Source organism: Leptonychotes weddellii, chromosome 8, assembly GCF_054177405.1.
Source record: "Leptonychotes weddellii isolate Sample4059 chromosome 8, ASM5417740v2, whole genome shotgun sequence".
Classification (NCBI taxonomy): domain Eukaryota; kingdom Metazoa; phylum Chordata; class Mammalia; order Carnivora; family Phocidae; genus Leptonychotes; species Leptonychotes weddellii.
In genome coordinates this window covers 4978438-4997333 of record NC_138376.1, presented here as the reverse complement: position 1 = coordinate 4997333, position 18896 = coordinate 4978438, and the positions used below count along the sequence as shown (strand labels likewise).

The following is an 18896-nucleotide window of genomic DNA, read 5'->3' as shown; positions in this document are numbered from 1 at the left end:
GTTTCCTTTTCTCCACATCCTTACTAATACTTGCTATTTCCTCTCTTTTTGATAATAGTCATTCTAACAGGTGTGAGGTGATTTCTCATTGTGGCTTTAATTTTCATTTTCCTGATGATGAGTGATGTTAGGCATGAAAAAATGTACCTGTTGGCCATCTCTATGTCTTCTTTGAAGAAATGTCTACTCAGATCCTCTGCCCATTTTTTGATCAGATTGTTTTTGTTTGATTTTGTTTGCTCTTGAATTGCATGAGTTCTTTATATATTTAGGATATTACCCCCTTATCAGATATACGATTTGCAAACATTTTCTCCCTTTCAGTGGTTGCCTTTTCATTTTAAAAATTTATGATTTCCTTTGCTGTGCAGAAGCTTTTGAGTTTGATGTAGTTCTACTCATTTATCTTTGCTTTTGGTGTCAGATTCAGTAATCATCGCCAAGACTGATGTTAAGGAGCTTATAGCCCAGGTTTTCTTCTAGGAGTTTTGTGGTTTAAGGTTTCATATCCAAGTCTTTAATCAACTTTGAGTTAATTTTTGTGTATGGTGTAAAACAAGTGTCTAGTTTCATTATTTTGCATGTGGCTGTCCAGTTTTTCCAACGCCATTTATTGAAGAAATTGTCCTTTCCTGTTGTATGTTCTTGGCTCCTTTGTCATAAATTAACTGACCATAGAATCATGGGTTTATTTCTGGGGTCTCTATTCTGTTCCATCTAACCTTACATTTTGAAGGATAGTTTCATTTGTTAGAATTCTAGATAGTTTATTTTTTTGTCTTTCAGAACTTTACAGATACAATTATATTCTTTTGACTTCCATAGTTTCCGTTGAAAAGTTAGTCATAAATCTGTTCTTTCTCTAGTATAATGCGTCTTTGCCCCCCTTTGCTTTTAAGATTTTTTTCTGGGTTTGCGAAGATGTGCCTTTGGATAGTTTTGTTTTTAAGCTGCTTGAGGTTCACTAGATTCTGGGACATATATATTATCAATTTTGTAAAATTCTCACTCATCATCTTTTCAAATGTCACTTCAGACCCATTCGCACTTCTCTTCTTATATGACTTTAACAACACAATGCTAAACCATTTGTCTCTATCCCTCACATCTCTTGGACTGTGTTTTATTCTTTCCACTTATTTTCTCCTGTGCTTACATTTGCATATTTCCTATTGACCTGCCTTTGGATTTACAAATGCTGTCTTTTCCCTTTCTCCAGTCCTATGTAAAACATTTTAATGACTTCTTAATTTGAGAGAGTTTACTTAACATTTCTAGAATTCTCAACTGTTTCTTTTTCAAAGATTCAATTCTCTGTTAAAATACTTTATCTTTTCATCTACTTTTTCTATGTTTTCTTCTATTAAAAAATGTTTATAATAAAGTCCGTATCTGCAAACTCTAAATCGGTGTGATCTGCTTCTATTGCCTACTTTTCCTCTTGGTCAATTATATTTTTTGCTTATCTCATAGTATGGTATCATATAATTACCACTGTATATAATAAAGCTATAGAGATTGAAATTGTTGCTCTTTCTCCCTCAGAACAGGTTTGTGGTTTTGTCTATTAAGCAGACAAGGTGAGGGGCTGATCATCTCAACCCAACTAAGAATGGTACCAGTTTCGGGCACCTGGGTGGCTCAGTCATTAGGCATCTGCCTTCGGCTCAGGTCATGCTCCCAGGGTCCTGGGATCGAGCCCCGCATCGGGCTCCCTGCTCCGCGGGAAGCCTGCGTCTCCCTCTCCCACTCCCCCTGCTTGTGTTCCCTCTCTCGCTGCCTCTCTCTCTGTCAAATAAATAAATAAAATCTTGAAAAAAAAAAAAAGAATGGTGCTAGTTTGAGACTGGCTCACACATTTAGTTAGACTCAATCCAGCTGTGGTTTCAAATGTCTTGAGGATCAGGCCTTCTTGTGTTTGTTCCTGACACTACTCTTCAGAGGAACTCTGTCTCCTAAGTACCAAGAGACTTTAGGAAATTTTATATTGTGTTTCTTGCCCAGCCTATTTCTTGAGCATGACCTTGCTACAGTTTTGATTGAGAGACTAGAGGGTCTCTGTCTCTATCTGCTCCACCCTTAAAGTTCTGGTCTTCAGAGATTTGGTACTTTGTTCTTTAGTTTCTCACATCATCCAGGTTCAATATGTGGCAAATATTTTAAAAGGGAGATGATAGATAGATAGAGTTAAATAGATAAACATCTTTTTGCATGCCCCTTCCTCTAGCATGACTTGGTCTGCAGCTGATTTCTCTCCTTCTTTGTGACTCAGCCTCTTATACTCCCCAGCACTCAGCACATATCCTGTGAAAGAAAATGGCTGTTTGATGATCATGTAGATTCTAATTTGTCCATGCCATCCATCACAGATATAAAAAAATTCTGGTTTCCCCCTTTACTTTCCTATGATAACCTTTGTCCAGACTCAGCAAGTGTTCCCAGGCAAGAAAATGGCCAGCACTCTCAGCTACTTCTCTCTCTAAAATCTATTTCTTCTGGGCGCCTGGGTGGCTCAGTTGGTTAAGCGACTGCCTTCAGCTCAGGTCATGATCCTGGAGTCCCAGGATCGAGTCCCGCATCGGGCTCCCTGCTCGGCAGGGAGTCTGCTTCTCCCTCTGACCTTCCTCCTTCTCATGCTGTCTCTCATTCTCTCTCTCTCAAATAAATAAATAAAATCTTAAAAAAAATAAAATAAAATCTATTTCTTCTAATCTTACATGCTTCTATAGCTCCCCAATATCTTAATATGATTTCTGTAATCTTTCTTCATTTCTAGTTGTGATAGCTTTCTGCTACTCTCATATCATATTCAGAAGCATAAATGTTCTTGTCTCTAATGATTTTTTTAATCTTAATGTGTTTTATTTATTTATTTTTTAGATCGAGAGAGAGTGAGAGTGCAAGTGGCTGGGGTGGGAGAGGGAGAGAGAATCCTAGGCAGGCTGCATGCTCAGTGCAGAGCCCAATGCAGGGCTCGATCTCACAACCCTGAGATCATGACCTGAGCTGAAACCAAGAGTCAGACATCTAAAGGACTGAGCCACCCAGACACCCCATCAATGTGGTTTTTTAAAAACAGAGGAAAATATCCTAAAATATTAGTCCAGTAAAAATTTTTCCTGGAATAGCATAACTCTGATTTTTATATGCAGCTGAAAGGAATATAGGATTTACTTAAAATAAATTCGTTTATAGAAAATTTAGATGAGGTTATCGGTTCTACAAGTAATGTAGCACAGATTTCTAATGTTCACCCGTACCCATTTTTCCCCTATTCTGGGACACAGAGAAGAGTCATATTTCCAAGCTTTCAGGCCGGGCCATGTGTCTAGTTAAGTCCAATGGGTTACGAGCCCAGATGGTATGTGTCACTTCTGGGAAGATGCATTTAAGAGTGAGAGTTCTCTCCACTAATCCTTTCATGGCAACCAAGGACATCACATATTTAGATATGGAGCCACTCAGCCTGGTTCTATAAGCCACTGCTGGGAAAGGGGAACCACTTTGGAGAGTTTCTAGGCCCACAGTGGACTTTGCATTAGTAAGAATTTCATGTGTAGAGTCATTGAGTTTTCTGGACATACCTACACCTCAGCGTAGCCCACCCTATTAAGGTAAATATAGGAAGGAATACCTAAACTACACAAAGACATAGCATTTTCTCTGATTACTGGTTTTTTAAAAATCCCTAAAATTTTAACAATCTAGAAACTATGTTTTTTTACTACTGGATATGATAGGCAATGGTTATCATAATAAATAACGTGTAAAGGATGGTTAGTGAAGAATATCCTTTAATTACACGGCATGGAGTTTCCTTAGGAGTCGTTTTTTTTTTTTCCATTTTACCCTTGAGGCATAAAGATAAAAAGGAAAACTATATTCTGCGCTATGCTATATCATACCTTAAAGTAATTTTAGTGATACAATCTTGCATATTAACATAAGGGACTTTCCAATCTCAAGAAATTAAAGCTATGTGTTTAAAGAGGGCAGCAAATTTTAACCTTAAATCTTCCTTTTCTCATCTCTCATATCATACCCTTTAGCTAAGAGTGCTACATTCGAACCTCCCCTTCTCAAAGTGATCTTCTATTTCCCTCTCCCACCCCTTCCCAGCCCTGTTAAACCCTATCTGAACCTACTAGAAAAGCTAGTTTAAAGAACTGCACTATAAGCTAGTATTGCCTAATAGCGCCTCAATACAGCTCTTCTTGGATAATCTCCATTCTAATTAGAAAAATACATATTATGGGGGCGCCTGGGGGGCTCAGTCGTTAAGCATCTGCCTTTGGCTCAGGTCATGATCCTGGGGTCCTGGGATTGAGCCCCGCATCAGGCTCCCTGCTCCGCGGGAAGCCTGCTTCTCCCTCTCCCACTCCCCCTGCTTGTGTTCCCTCTCTCGCTGTGTCTCTCTCTGTCAAATAAATAAATAAAATCTTTTTTTAAAAAAAAAGATTTATTTGAGCGAGAGAGCATGAGCGTGAGCGGGGTGGGGAGAGGAGAGGCAGTGGGAGAGAGAGCAGCAGACTCCCCACTGAGCATGGAGCCCGAGACAGAGCTTGATCTCAAGACCCTGAGATCATGACCTGAGCTGAAACCAAGAGTCGGAAGCTTAACTGACTGAGCCACCCAGGCACCCTAAAAAGAGTAAATCTTAAAAGTTTCCATCACAAGGTAAAAATATGTATGGCAACAGATGTTGACTAGACTTATTGTGATCATTTTGCAACATACACAAATAATGAATCATTATGCTGTACACCTGAAACTAATGTTATATGTCAATTATACCTCCATTAAAAAATCATAAACATCATCATGTCTTGGGCACCTGGGTGGCTCAGATGGTTGAGCATCTGCCTTCGGCTCAGGTCATGATCCCAGGGTCCTGGGATCGAGCCCCGCATCGGGCTTCCTGCTCCTTGGGAGCCTGCTTCTCCCTCTGTTTCTCTCTGTCTCTCATGAATAAATAAATAAAATCTTAAAAAAAAAAAATCATGTCTTTCAAAAAAAGAAAAAAAGACAACCTTCTTGGGTGGATTCGTATCTTGGCATCTATCACAGGGTATTATAGTTAATACTACCTTGTCCTCTAATACTGCACAACAAGCCACTCCAAAACATAGTGATTTAAAACGATTTACTGTTCTCATAATTCTGTGGGTTTGTCAATCAGTGATTCTCCTGCTGGATTCATCTGGGATCATTCATGTGTCTGCAGGCATCTGACCATCCCACTGAAGTCCACCACAGCTTGGGTCACATGTCTGGAATGCCTGCACTGCCATTTCAGTTTTCCCCATAGGGCCTTTCATCCTCCAGTAAGCTAGACTAGATTCTTCACAACAAGAAGGTCTCACAGTGTCACCTGAACAAATCCCAATATGGAGGCACTTATCAAGCCTCTGCATGGGTCTCGCTTGCTAATGTCCCATTGGCCCAAACAAGTCATATGACCAAATCCAGAGTCAAGGGTTGGGGTGGGGGAAGTTGGGGGAGAAAGTCCACATAAAGGCAGAAATACCAGCAGGTTGATTTATCATAAAAATGGACCACATCCACTATAAATTTAAAAATTTAGGATATTGGGCGCCTGGGTGGCTCAGTCAGTTAAGCGACTGCCTTCAGCTCAGGTCATGATCCTGGAGTCCCGGGATCGAGTCCCACGTCGGGCTCCCTGCTCAGCAGGGAGTCTGCCTCTCTCTCTGACCCTCCCCCCTCTCATGCTCTCTATCTCATTCTCTCTCTCAAATAAATAAATAAAATCTTTAAAAAAAAAAAAATTTAGGATATCAATAGTATTCCCAATACTTAGTATTTGCCTGATATCCACAGTCCATAATTCACACCGGGGCAGTAGTACTCCCTAGGGAGAAGTTTATGAATTCTAGACATTTTGGGTGCTCTAGTGAAAGAGTCTGCGGATGCACCTTTGAGATGTATATCGTTTTATTATAAATTATATACCTTGTATTTTTCCTTTATATTGTAGCTTGACCATTTTGTTGATTTTTATAAACATATCAGGCACAGGTAGGTTTTATTATCCATGAGTTTTCTTTCAGGGTAGTAAAGTTACATTACAAAATACTTGGTAGAGAAGCAGTGTTGTGGTCCGGTATTTGTGAAACTGAATTCAGTTTGAGTATTTAAGGACTAGCCTTCAGTTATTTGCAGATCCTGCTAGCCAGCCTGTCACTGAGCTATTTTTTCAATAGTTATTGGTAAAAATTTTTATTTCTTTGTGATACTGTGGGACAAAACATGGTGTGTGGGGGGGGGGTGTCTCATGCTTCAGGAAACTGCAAAAATCACAAAACCTTACTTTGCCAGACCCACCCCTCCTCCAAGACCCCCAAACTGTCTCAACCACCCGCCTTGGCATGGTGAATTTCCTTCCCGATTATTGTTCGAACTGTGAGCTTTTATAACAATACACGGGATTCCTTTCCAGCTCGCGGGTGTAACAGATCAGATGGTGCAGTCCTCGAGCCCAGCAGCTGGAAGGGACCCCGGCTGCGCTCGGCACACAGTAGGAGCACCATAAACGTTGATTGACGGAGTTCACTGCGGCGGTTGACTCGAAGCCAGGCAGTATTCTTATCTCTCAACAAGCCCACACCCCTAGCCCGAGCAGATGGCGACTCCCGGGTGCCAGGTGTGCGGCACGTACGGCGCGGTACTGGGCACTGAGCTCTTTGGTCCCGGCCCCACCCCTCCCCTCCCATGAGCTCCCCCACCTCCGTCTGCGCCACACGCGCTGTTGGGCCGCGGCGGGATCCCGGAAGGGAGGGATGGGAGCAAGGAGAGCCGGTGCCTGGCGGAGCCCGTGCGTCCTGCTCCCGCTGCCCGCCACGCGCCCGCCTCCCTTCTCTGACCCGCGTCACTGGCTGCCCGTGCTGTCTCCGTGCCTTCCCACCTCCCCTCTTTGCAATCGAGCGCCTTTCTTCCTCCCCCTCCTCTCGTCCTCTCTTTCTCTTATCTGACATTTGCTTCGCCTGCCTCTGCCCACTCCCCAGCGGCTTTCCCTCCCTGGCAGACGCGCCCGCCCTCGCCCGCCCTCGCACAACCTCCAACTGCAGGTCAACTGGTTTGCTAACGCTGGCTTAGGGTTGCTCTTGTTTAAGCGTTTTTCCATAAGTGAAATCAGCCGCTTTCCCTACCAGGCTCCAGCTGTAATTGCTCCTACTTGGCTGTTGGGGGTGGGGATGCCGTGGGTGTGCTCCCATCCACACCGCGTGCTAGGGTCGCTGGGATAGTTTCGGGGCGCCCGGGGAGTACGTACCCCCCACCCCGGACGCTTACTCTCAGGCCTGGCTACCTCAGCTGCCTGCGGAAAGTCAGAGACCCACGAACCCAGAGGGGACAAAGCGAGCCGAACCCCTAATGCTTCTAAGTAACCGCGCCTGGGGTGCAGCCTCTACCAGTCATGTCTGCCTGAAGCGCCCTCCTCTCAGCCCTGAAACCAGGGGCTGAATCACCGGGGGCGTCGGGTGCACCCCTTGGCGAGGGCGCCTGGCATCCTGGGCGCCTCCGCCGCCGCCCCCGCGACTCCCCCACCCCGCCTTTCCCGCACTGGCGAGGGGCCAGGGAGGGCACCGGCACTCCTGCCCCCTCCGAAGTCCCTGGGGAGGGGACCCTTGAGGATTCGGGTGCAACCACCTCCGCCCCCGCCCTCTGGCGTCCCCCTCGCCTAGCCCGCCGCGCGCGCACGCCCTGCTCGGCCGCCCTGAAAGCGCAGGCAGCCGCAAGCTCCACGCGGCCTCGGCCCGCAGGCACCGGGGCGGGGATGCCAGGCGAGGCCCGCACGTCGCCCGCTAGCCGGGGCGTGGGCTCCGGACGCGGCGCGCGCGCAGAGAGCACGTCGGCGTGCGCAGCGGAGGTCGTGGGCGCGCGAGAGGAGGGGGCCCAGTGGCTCTCGGTTCCGGTCACTGACGGAACCCGGCACCCCCGCCGAGGGCCCGGCTGGCTCGGGGGCGGAGGAGCGGCGCGCGGCCACCCCCCCCCCGCCTCCGCCCCCCGCAGCCCCGGCCGGTCACAACTTCAAAGGAGGGCCGGGAGCGCGCGGGGAGGGTGGACCGCTTCCCGTGGGCAGCGCGTGTGCGCGCGCGTCTTTAGCTCCTTCCCCGGTCGTAAAACCTCAGCGGAAGACGGGTGTTAAAATGCTGCTGACAGGATCGCCTGAAACATGTTTACAGTAGGAAAGACTCCTCCAAAAGCACCGCCTGAGTCGATTCCAGTTTATTTCCTCCCTGTAACTGTAATCGAAAGGCGAGGCGCGGCCGCGGCGGCGGAAGGAGGTTGCGCACCATTAATCGTCGCCGCGTCCCGCCGAGCTTAGCGCAGGGGCAGTGGCCATGCCTGCGCCGCCCAGCACGGCGTCCCCGGCCGAGGGAAACCATTTTTTAAGGAGGAGGGGTGGCCTCTGCTCGTCCTTAAGCAGTGCGCGCCGTGTCTCCAAAGCCGCTGTCCAAAACGGAGCGCGGCTGGCCGGGAAACTGCCTTCTGACCCGTGCCTGCGGCCGCGAGATGATACGGGCGTGGGAACTGATCATCTCCTGGGTTCAGTTACTGGGTGCAAACGGGAGGCCAGCCTTAGCTCCCCCAGTCTCTGCGAGCCTCTGTCAAGTGAACAGTAGGCGGTTGGCTGCCTTAAGCTTTGATTTACGGGGGGCGGGGGGGAATCATCTGAATTCGCCGACACACCCTATTAACCGCTGATCGTTTAAACTGCTACCTAAGGAAGGCAGAGTAGTGGAGGATGATAGGGGTTCGGGAGGAGGAGGAGGGGAGGAAGAAAGAAGTCTGACCATCCCCACGTTTTCCCACGTCTCCCCGCGGGCGTAGGGAGGCTCAGCGCTGCCACCTGGCGGCTGCTTCCCCGCAGCTTGGGAGCCCTCTGGCCGCGGAGCAGACCCAGACCCCGGGTGGGGGTGCCTTGCCCGGGCCTCGCGAAAAGTAGCAGAAAAGCTCGAATTCGTGCTTCAGATTCACGTGACCCAGGCAGAAATTCGTTTTCTGCTTGTGCTCGTGAGAAAATGGAAAGGAAAGGAAAAAGGGAGTTGGCATTGCCAGAAAGTGCTTGCTTAATCCTACCAGGCGCTACCTCAATGGTTAGGAGGGGAGAGAAAGTGGCAAAAATTATTAGACATTTTTGCCTCTTAGCTTATTCTAAGAGTAAAAATAAATCATGGATTTCATTTTGCCCCAGACTCCCTATTTTAGTATTTTGTAAATAAGAGTTACTTCCATATGTTATTTTTCAATACAAACCCTGAAAGGGAAGTCCAGTTCTAATAAAACTTCATGAGCCCAAAAAGGATGAAGTGGAAGTTTTATTTGCCTACTTGATTGAGAAGTAAATCAGCCTCCGTTGGAGGGTTCTTTTCCCTCAAGTGTGGAACTGAAAACCCTGGGCCTTTCAGTTGACAAAGTCCAATGACATCAAATTTCCCAGGGCTGCTTCCCCCCCCCCGCCTGCTAAAGTAACAAAGACTGGGGCGGGGGGAGGGAGCCCCACCCCCTCTATTTCATTGGAACTGAATACTTGTCAGGTTAGCCAGCTCCCACAGTCATGGTTTCTATAGCCAAGGCAAGGCAAAATCTTGCAAATCAGTGCAAATCCAGGACATTTGTTAAACTAATTTCCCTTCAGTCCCCTCCCCCATGCTACAGGAATATATTAAGCAGTGGGACAGAATCTTATTTCCATCTATACCCCATACCATTTATGGATGTGAGACTTTATGTTGTACCGGTGTGTGAGAGCAGAAGAAATGAATTAGCCGATACTACATCTCAAACAGAATCCCATTATTTAATGGAAAATAAGATAATTTACCTTCATTCAAAATTTGAAATGTCTAACATCAGAGCCTATAAAGACAATTAGTTTATTATTCTAAAACAGGATTTTTTTTTTTTTTGCAAAATTATCTTGGTTTACTGTTAATATGGCTTAAAGAGTAGCATTAAGAATTTCTTCATGTACTGCAAAGCCAGCAGAGGGAACAGTGAGTACTGATTTAGTAGGGGCCACCAAATATCTGGTATTTGGGGGAAAAAAATGTCAGTAACGGCGAACTGGTTACAAAGCATATGAAGTTAGGTAATGAGAACACAGAAATCTTTTCTCATTACTTGATATTCAGAGGCCCAGTACATTCCAGCATGCACATGTTTACTCAGTTGGTGAGAAAGATGGACTTTAATAAAAGCCATTTGTCAAACGTTTTCTTACATTTGAGAAGAAGTACTCACACAGAAGAACAAGCCTCCTTTAAGAGTCTAAGCATTCATATACACTATAATACAGCCAATGAAAATTACTAATACCATATTTCTTCAGTTCTAAGCACTTGTCCTTTTCATTTTCAACATCTCTGGAATAAGGAGAGGTCTCACAACCAGGGGCATGTCAATGTCTCGTTGGCAGTTTTCCTTCCTTAGTTGCATGTAACAATGGTGTGTCTTAAAATCTACCGGATTTGTTAAAATACAGAAAATACATCTCACAACAGAAATAGGCCAGTGGCTATTTTTTTAGTATCTACTTTTAAAAAAACCTATGTGCAGGGCGCCTGGCTGGTTCAGTCAGTGGAACCTACAACTCTCGACCTTGGGGTTGCAAGTTCGAGCTCCACCTTGGGTGTAACAATTACTTAAAAATAAAAATCTTAAAAATAAATAACCTGTGTGCTTTAAGCATAAACAAAATTACTAGGACTGCTTTGATTAAATGCCACTTTCCCCCACGATTTTCAGTGGTGGAAGCAAAACTGGCTCTAAAAAATGTAATCAATTATATTGCTAGTCACCTTGACTGACTTATCACAAACTAGCTACACTCTCAAATCATTACTTGGTACAAACCCCAAAATAAATGTAGTATTTATTCCCTTTTTTTATTCTAGTGAAGATACTGATTTTATAAATCATAGACCTCTTAAAGAGTAATTTTTATGTCAGAGTATAACATTTAGGATTGCTCGGGTGTTTTGGTGTGTACACCAAGGCAAATAAAACGCATGATGACACACCCAACTTTGTTACATGCAAAAAAAGGTGCCTTGTGGGTTTTTGTTTAAGATTTGTTCCACCGTCTGAAAGAAAAAGTATATAACTTGGGTAGTTAATCATCAAAAATTATTTGCTTTTACTCACAAAAACATGCTTGCTTGTGGTTGATCCTTACAGATCCAGTCAGATGTCTCCAAAGGGTGAAATTCTAAATCCAACAACCTGGGCCTCTGGCTAGCGTACGTACTTTAAAAGTTTGACAGGATAAATAGAAATCTGCTGCCTAGCACTAGTTTGATCTGAATCAAAAGCTCACTTAATTTTGTTGGGTTGGCCCTACCAACCACCTATCCCTGGCCTGTAGAAAAACAGTTTACTATTACGGCGTTAAGAAAGATCAATTTTTACTAGAACTCTAATTTTCACACCATGGAATAGAGGTAAATTTTGTGGCCAAATAAACATGTATTCTGATTACCTGGCAAATTCTCCACAATACTCTTCACAAAGTTCCTTTTGTTTAAAATCATTAAGACTACAGGATTGCCACTGTTGTCCTTGTAGGGTTCACATAACATAATCTGAGATTAGTTTTCAAATGGCTTGGTTGGTAGAGCATGCTACTCTTGATCTCAAGGTCCTGAGTTCAAGCCCCACGCTGGGCGTGGAGCCTACTTAAAAAAAAAATCAGTGACCATCCTCAACTTGGGTCTCCTGAACAACAACATGCCGCTTCTACTAGATGGAGTGTCTCTGGCATTTGAATTACCAAGAGAAAGATAACAGCATTCACTGAGGGCTTACAATGCATCAATCTCATCAAACCCTCATAACAATCCTATATAAAGTAGCTCTTGGTGTTCCCATATCACAGATGAGGAGAACTGAGACTTAACCATCTCTGCAGTGTACAAAACCAGTAAGAAGGACTAGCATCTAGGTCTAATATAAATCCAGAGGCTCCAGTGTCTTCTGCTACCAGTCACACCACATCCTTCTTTCCCTTCGCCTTGGCCTTTTAGCTCAATTTGATTCAAGTAACATAGGAGGAATATATAGGAGAAAATATGTGTAAAGGAAAGAAGTCAGAAGGGTTTGGGTGCAGGGAGAAAGAGAGTGCAGTAATCTTTAATGTTGAAAATAGGGGAAACAAATATTTAGAAAGTAAAAATGATCCCAATCTTTTATCCGACATTACCATCCTATACGAAACTCTACGGAAATTCTCCCCTTGAGTTAAGTATGGAACACTGTGTAATGTGTTCCAATGGAAAGCTCCTCTGTTTGGGCTATCCAGGATTTATAGGGGAGTTTAAATCATTAAATAACCATAGTTAACCCCTGTTTGGTTAAGAGAGCAAGCAATTATTGCAAAAATTCCTCTTCTCTGCCTTCCACAAACAGCACAAAAATTGCTCTGAAGGGATTTACACAATACATCAACATCTGTGCTGTACCTAGAGCTGTTAAAATAATTGTGATGACAGGTGTCTAGGTACCACTTTCTTAATGGTTTTCAATATCCATTGATTTATTGTTGTGGCTTTCGTTCCCCCCTTTTACATCCTTGGCTTTATGAAGGATCCGAGGAACAGATTTTGCACTAGAGGCTGATTCTTTATTCCAGTACTGAAAAGAACTAATAAAAATAATCACTTGGCTTTTAAGCAGAAAGCTTCCATTTACAGTATTTCACCCTTACTCCCCCCCACTTCCAAGCCCCTTGTTATCTAACATAATGGTTAGAATACATTTCCGTCTCTCCCCTTAATAATTTCATGCATTAACATCCTCTTTACACACCACACACACACACACACACGCACACACACACAGAGCAAAAGGAAAAAAAAGGCAGCAGAAATCTCAGCTGTACTTCTAGCCCTTTTAAAAAGTTTGCTCTGTAAATTGGAATGAGGTCAGATTTGGAGCTTCTCATTGCACGCGGAGATTATTATTGCATCGGGTTCCAAGCCAATGGGAAGCGCGGGGGAGGGGCTTGGCACGAGGAAGCGTTGGTTACAGCAGCTGATTGGCCGCGGCCAAGACTGTGAAAGGATAAAGAGGCGCGAGGCGGAATTGGGGTCTGCTCTAAGCTGCAGCAAGAGAAACTGTGTGCGGGGAAGAGGCCTGTTTCGCTCCCGGGTCTCTAGTTCTTGCACGCTCTTTAAGAGTCTGCATTAGAGGAACTCTGCCATTACCAGCTCCCTTCTTGCAGAAGGGAGGGGGAAACATACATTTATTCATGCCAGTCTGTTGCACGAAGGCTTTTTGGCTTCCTACCTTGCAACAAAATAATTGCACAAACTCCTTAGTGCCGATTCCGCCCACAGAGAGTCCTGGAGCCAGAGCCTTTTTTGCTTTGCATTGTAGGAAAGGGACTAAGTGATAGAGACTATGTCGCTTTCCTGAGCTCCTGAGAGCGCTCGTGAACTGGAACCAACTGCTTCAGGGGAAGGAAAAAAAAAAAAAAAAAGACTTGCCTGGGAGGCGGCGAGAAACTTGCATTGGAAGCTTCAGCAACCAGCATTCAAGAAACTCCTCTCCACTTTATAACACGGTCTCCAGACTCAGAGCCGAGAGACAGAACAAACTGCGGCGCGGTGAGAGAGAGCGAGAAAGAGCGAGAGCGAGAAGCAGAGGGAGGGAGAGACTCTCCAGCCTGGGAACTATAACTCCTCTGCAAGAGGCAGAGTACTCCTTCCCCGCATCTTTTGGAGACTTTTCTCTCTGCGCCCACCACCGCCCCGGCCAGGAGTGGAGGGGCCCGCACGGCCGCCGCGCGCGTCCTCCCGCTCGGCGTGTACTTGGCCCCGGGAGCCGGGAGGGCCCGGCGATCGCGCCGCGGCCGCCGCGAGGGTGTGAGCGCGCGTGGGCGCCCGCCGAGCCGGGGCCATGGTGCAGCAAACCAACAACGCCGAGAACACGGAAGCGCTGCTGGCCGGCGAGAGCTCGGACTCGGGCGCGGGCCTCGAGCTGGGCATCGCCTCCTCCCCCACGCCCGGCTCCACCGCCTCCACGGGCGGCAAGGCCGACGACCCGAGCTGGTGCAAGACGCCGAGCGGGCACATCAAGCGGCCCATGAACGCCTTCATGGTGTGGTCGCAGATCGAGCGGCGCAAGATCATGGAGCAGTCGCCCGACATGCACAACGCCGAGATCTCCAAGCGGCTGGGCAAACGCTGGAAGCTGCTCAAAGACAGCGACAAGATCCCTTTCATTCGGGAGGCGGAGCGGCTGCGCCTCAAGCACATGGCTGACTACCCCGACTACAAGTACCGGCCCAGGAAGAAGGTCAAGTCCGGCAACGCCAACTCCGGCTCCTCGGCCGCCGCCTCCTCCAAGCCGGGGGAGAAGGGAGACAAGGTCGGTGGCGGGGGTGGCCATGGGGGCGGCGGCGGTGGCGGGAGCGGCAACGCGGGGGGAGGAGGCGGCGGCGCGAGCGGCGGCGGCGCCAACTCCAAACCCGCGCAGAAAAAGAGCTGCGGCTCCAAAGTGGCGGGCGGCGCGGGCGGCGGGGTCAGCAAACCGCACGCCAAGCTCATCCTGGCGGGCGGCGGCGGGAAGGCGGCGGCCGCGGGCGCCTCCTCCTCCTTCGCGGCCGAGCAAGCGGGGGCCGCGGCCCTGCTGCCCCTGGGCGCCGCCGCCGCCGACCACCACTCGCTGTACAAGGCGCGGACTCCCAGCGCGGCGGCCTCGGCCTCCACGGCCGCCTCCGCCTCGGCCGGCCTGGCGGCCCCGGGCAAACACCTGGCCGACAAGAAGGTGAAGCGCGTTTACCTGTTCGGCGGCCTGGGCGCCTCCTCTTCGCCCGTGGGCGGCGTGGGCGCGGGTGCCGACCCCAGCGACCCCCTGGGCCTGTACGAGGAGGGGGGCGCGGGCTGTTCGCCCGACGGGCCGAGCCTGAGCGGCCGCAGCAGCGCCGCGTCGTCGCCGGCCGCCGGCCGCTCGCCAGCGGACCACCGCAGCTACGCCAGCCTGCGCGCCGCCTCGCCGGCGCCGTCCAGCGCGCCCTCGCACGCGTCCTCGTCGGCCTCGTCCCACTCGTCCTCGTCCTCGTCGTCGGGCTCCTCGTCCTCCGACGACGAGTTCGAAGACGACCTGCTCGACCTGAACCCCAGCTCAAACTTTGAGAGCATGTCCCTGGGCAGTTTCAGCTCGTCGTCGGCGCTGGACCGGGACCTGGATTTTAACTTCGAGCCCGGCTCCGGCTCGCACTTCGAGTTCCCGGACTACTGCACGCCCGAGGTGAGCGAGATGATCTCGGGAGACTGGCTCGAGTCCAGCATCTCCAACCTGGTCTTCACCTACTGACGGGCGCGCGCGCGGGCTGGGAGGAGAGGGCCGGGGGGGCAAGAGAGGGGGGTAAAAAAAAAGAAGAGAGAGAAGTGGACAGAGAAAGAGTTGGAAGAGAAAAGGGAAAAAAGAAAAAAAAAAAAGGAAAAGAAAAAAAAATGAGCGGGGCCGGCTTCGGCCGCGTCGCGGTCGCCGAGAGAGAGGAGCGCGGGGGGCGTTTTGGGGACCCGCGCTCCCATCCCCCACCTCCCCGGCCGCAGGGACGTGGAGGAGGCGGCGGGGAGACGAGGGGGCGACCTTTTATTGTTGTTCTTGATGTTGTTGTTGATGGCAAAAAAAGCTACTTGGAGTTTCCTCCCCTTTGCCCGAAGAGACCCCCCCCCACTTCCAACGAGCTTCCGGACTTGTCTGCTGCACCCCCAGCAAGAAGCCGACTTGGTAGTTTTTCTAGAGACTGAAGGAATCTCGTCCCTTTTTTCATCGCCCCCCTTTGCTGTTTTTGTTTTATTTTATCTCATTTCTTGGTCAAGAGAGGAGGGAAAAAAAAGAAAAGAAAGAAACCCAACGCGCCCCTGGGGATTTAGTTCTCAGCACCCCCGCCATCCCCTCCCCCTGAAGAAGACAGAAGGCTCCGGGCGTGGAATTGGACCGACGGCAGATATTTTGGGGGGTCGCGCAGGCTCGAGTGCCAGGACAGAGAGACTCCACGCTGGCGGATTCCCGTTTTGTTGGGTTTTTCCTCCTTTTTCCCTTTCTTTCTTTTTCCTCTTCCTTCCTTCCTTTTTTTTTCTTTTTTCCGCTTGCCCCCCCACCCCCACCCCTGCAGCCAGAAGAGGAGAAGCGGAGAGCCCGGCGAGGGGCGCGGGGCGGGGCGCGGGGGTTGCCGCGGAGGAACTGGGACGGATTTGCACGTTCGGGGGCAGGTGGCGCGTCCTGGCGGCCCCCGCCCCCCGCACCCCCGAAATCAGTGAGGTGAGACTCCGCGGCCCGCGGGCGTGCAGGAGAGCGGACTGTTTGATGTGGTACCGGGGGCCGTGCAGGGGCGAGTGGTTTCGGGCGGGGGGGGGGGGAAGAGGTTTTTTTCTTCTCTTAAAATCGGAATCGTGATGGTGTTGGATTATTTCACTGGTGGGGTTAATATAGCATGTTATCCTGTCTATCTTTTAAAGATTTCTGTATAAGACTGTTGAGCAGTTTTTAAAATAGTGTAGGATAATATAAAAAGCAGATAGATGGCGCTATGTTTGATTCCTACAACAAAATTATCACCAGCTTTTTTTCATTCTTAACTCTTTAAAGGATTCAAACGCAACTCAAATCTGTGCTGGACTTTAAGAAAAAAAAAAAAAAACACAATTCAGGACCAAATTTTTTCTCAGTGTGTATGTGTTTATTCCTTATAGGTGTAAATGAGAAGACGTGTTTTTTTCCCTCACCGATGCTTCATCCTCGTATTTTTTTTTTCCTTGTAAATGTAATCAGATGCCATTTTATATGTGGACGTATTTATACTGGCCAAACGTTTTTTTTTATTTTGTCCCTTTTTTATTTTAACCTTTGGTTTACTTTCTTTCCTTTTTTTCTACTTCCTTTATTTCTTCCTTCCTTTTTTTCTTTTGTTCTTTTTTTTTCTTTTTCTTTTTCTTTTTCTTTTTTTTTGGTAGTTTGTTGTTACCCACGCCATTTTACGTCTCCTTCACTGAAGGGCTAGAGTTTTAACTTTTAATTTTTTATATTTAAATGTAGACTTTTGACACTTTTAAAAAACAAAAAAAGACAAGAGAGATGAAAACGTTTGATTATTTTCTCAGTGTATTTTTGTAAAAAATATATAAAGGGGGTGTTAATCGGTGTAAATCGCTGTTTGGATTTCCTGATTTTATAATAGGGCGGCTGGTTAATATCTCACACAGTTTAAAGAATCAGCCCCTAATTTCTCCATGTTTACACTTCAATCTGCAGGCTTCTTAAAGTGACAGTATCCCTTAACCTGCCACCAGTGTCCACCCTTCAACCCCAGTCTTACAAAAAGGGGAGGAGAATTAGCCAAACACTGTTAGGCTTTTAAGAAAAGACAATTTTTTTAAATAAAACACCGTTCTGTCCAGAGGCTTTAAAGCTGGTGCATTTACAGCAAAAAGGGATCCTGTAGCTTTAACTTGTAAACCACATCTTTTTTGCACTTTTTTTATAAGCAAAAACGTGCCGTTTAAACCACTGGATCTATCTAAATGCCGATTTGAGTTCGCGACACTATGTACTGCGTTTTTCATTCTTGTATTTGACTATTTAATCCTTTCTACTTGTCGCTAAATATAATTGTTTTAGTCTTATGGCATGATGATAGCATATGTGTTCAGGTTTATAGCTGTTGTGTTTAAAGATTGAAAAAAGTGGAAAACATCTTTGTACATTTAAGTCTGTATTATAATAAGCAAAAAGATTGTGTGTATGTATGTTTAATATAACATGACAGGCACTAGGACGTCTGCCTTTTTAAGGCAGTTCCGTTAAGGGTTTTTGTTTTTAAACTTTTTTTTGCCATCCATCCTGTGCAATATGCCGTGTAGAATATTTGTCTTAAAATCCAAGGCCACAAAAACAATGTTTTGGGGGAAAAAAAGAAAAAAGAAAAAAATCATGCCAGCTAATCATGTCAAGTTCACTGCCTGTCAGATTGTTGATATATACCTTCTGTAAATAACTTTTTTTGAGAAGGAAATAAAATCAGCTGGAACTGAACCCTAAATCTCGACTTTTGTCATTATTATATTCCCAGAGCCTAAGATTGGGAGGGCCCACCCGGGTAGAAGCTACCCCATCTGCCTTAGCTCTGAGTAATTTCTCCGAGGGCAGCCTGTTCAGTGCTTTCTTCCTGAGGAATACCAAGTTCCTCTTGGCCAGATTTGGCCAGCCCAGACCCTGAAATGACAGCGTCAGCTTGAATATGTGTCAACTCTACACGCTTTCTAGGAATTTTCTGAGTTTGCCACATTTAAATAAATGCCCTTTGTCTTGAAATTTTAAAAAGGAGTGGGGGGATGAGCAATGCGGAGAGGATTCTTTACAGATGAAAAGTGGCTGGCTGATCTGTATTTTAACCTTCTGTGCCTAAAGCTGCTTTCTCCTTCACTTGCCCGTAGTGACCATCCTGTGGTGGCTAGCATCATCGTACACGGATCAAGAACAAATACGCCTGTTATAGATTGCAGAGGAGGAAGCCATCACTAATTTCGAAATGGAAAAGTTGTATAAATTTTTCCCTCCGAAGCAGAAAGGCTCACAAGGTGCTAAAAGTCTCCATTTTGTGCCATGCCCGTTTTTTGTGGGTTCTTAATATGAGAGAAATGCAACAATAGGGATGAGCTGGAGAAGTGGGCTCCCCGAGGGCTGAGAGGAAATCCAACCCTCCCCCTGGATCTGTGAATAGCACGCATTCAGCTAGGGGAGATTTATACGTTTTATATGCATCTGGCATAGCAGTATTATTGAGACCTGTAGGCAAGGAGGAAAAAGGCCCATTAGTACTCAGTTTGGAACCTGCAACTTGCTAAGTAGCACTATTTCCTGTTTACTTT

General features: G+C 47.0%; 1 protein-coding gene across 1 annotated transcript; it reads left to right on the top strand.

Annotated features, from left to right (window-relative positions):
• Positions 1-13091: 13091 nt before the first annotated feature.
• Positions 13092-18067, top strand: SOX4 (SRY-box transcription factor 4). Its single transcript, XM_081827608.1, has one exon. It carries the CDS (start codon positions 13918-13920, stop codon positions 15334-15336), a length of 1419 nt encoding a protein of 472 aa, XP_081683734.1. The 5' UTR covers positions 13092-13917; the 3' UTR covers positions 15337-18067.
• Positions 18068-18896: the final 829 nt, after the last annotated feature.

Coding starts and splice junctions, on each gene's coding strand:
- SOX4 (XM_081827608.1), top strand. CDS start 13,918: ATGGTGCAGCAAACCAACAACGCCGAGAACACGGAAGCGCTGCTGGCC.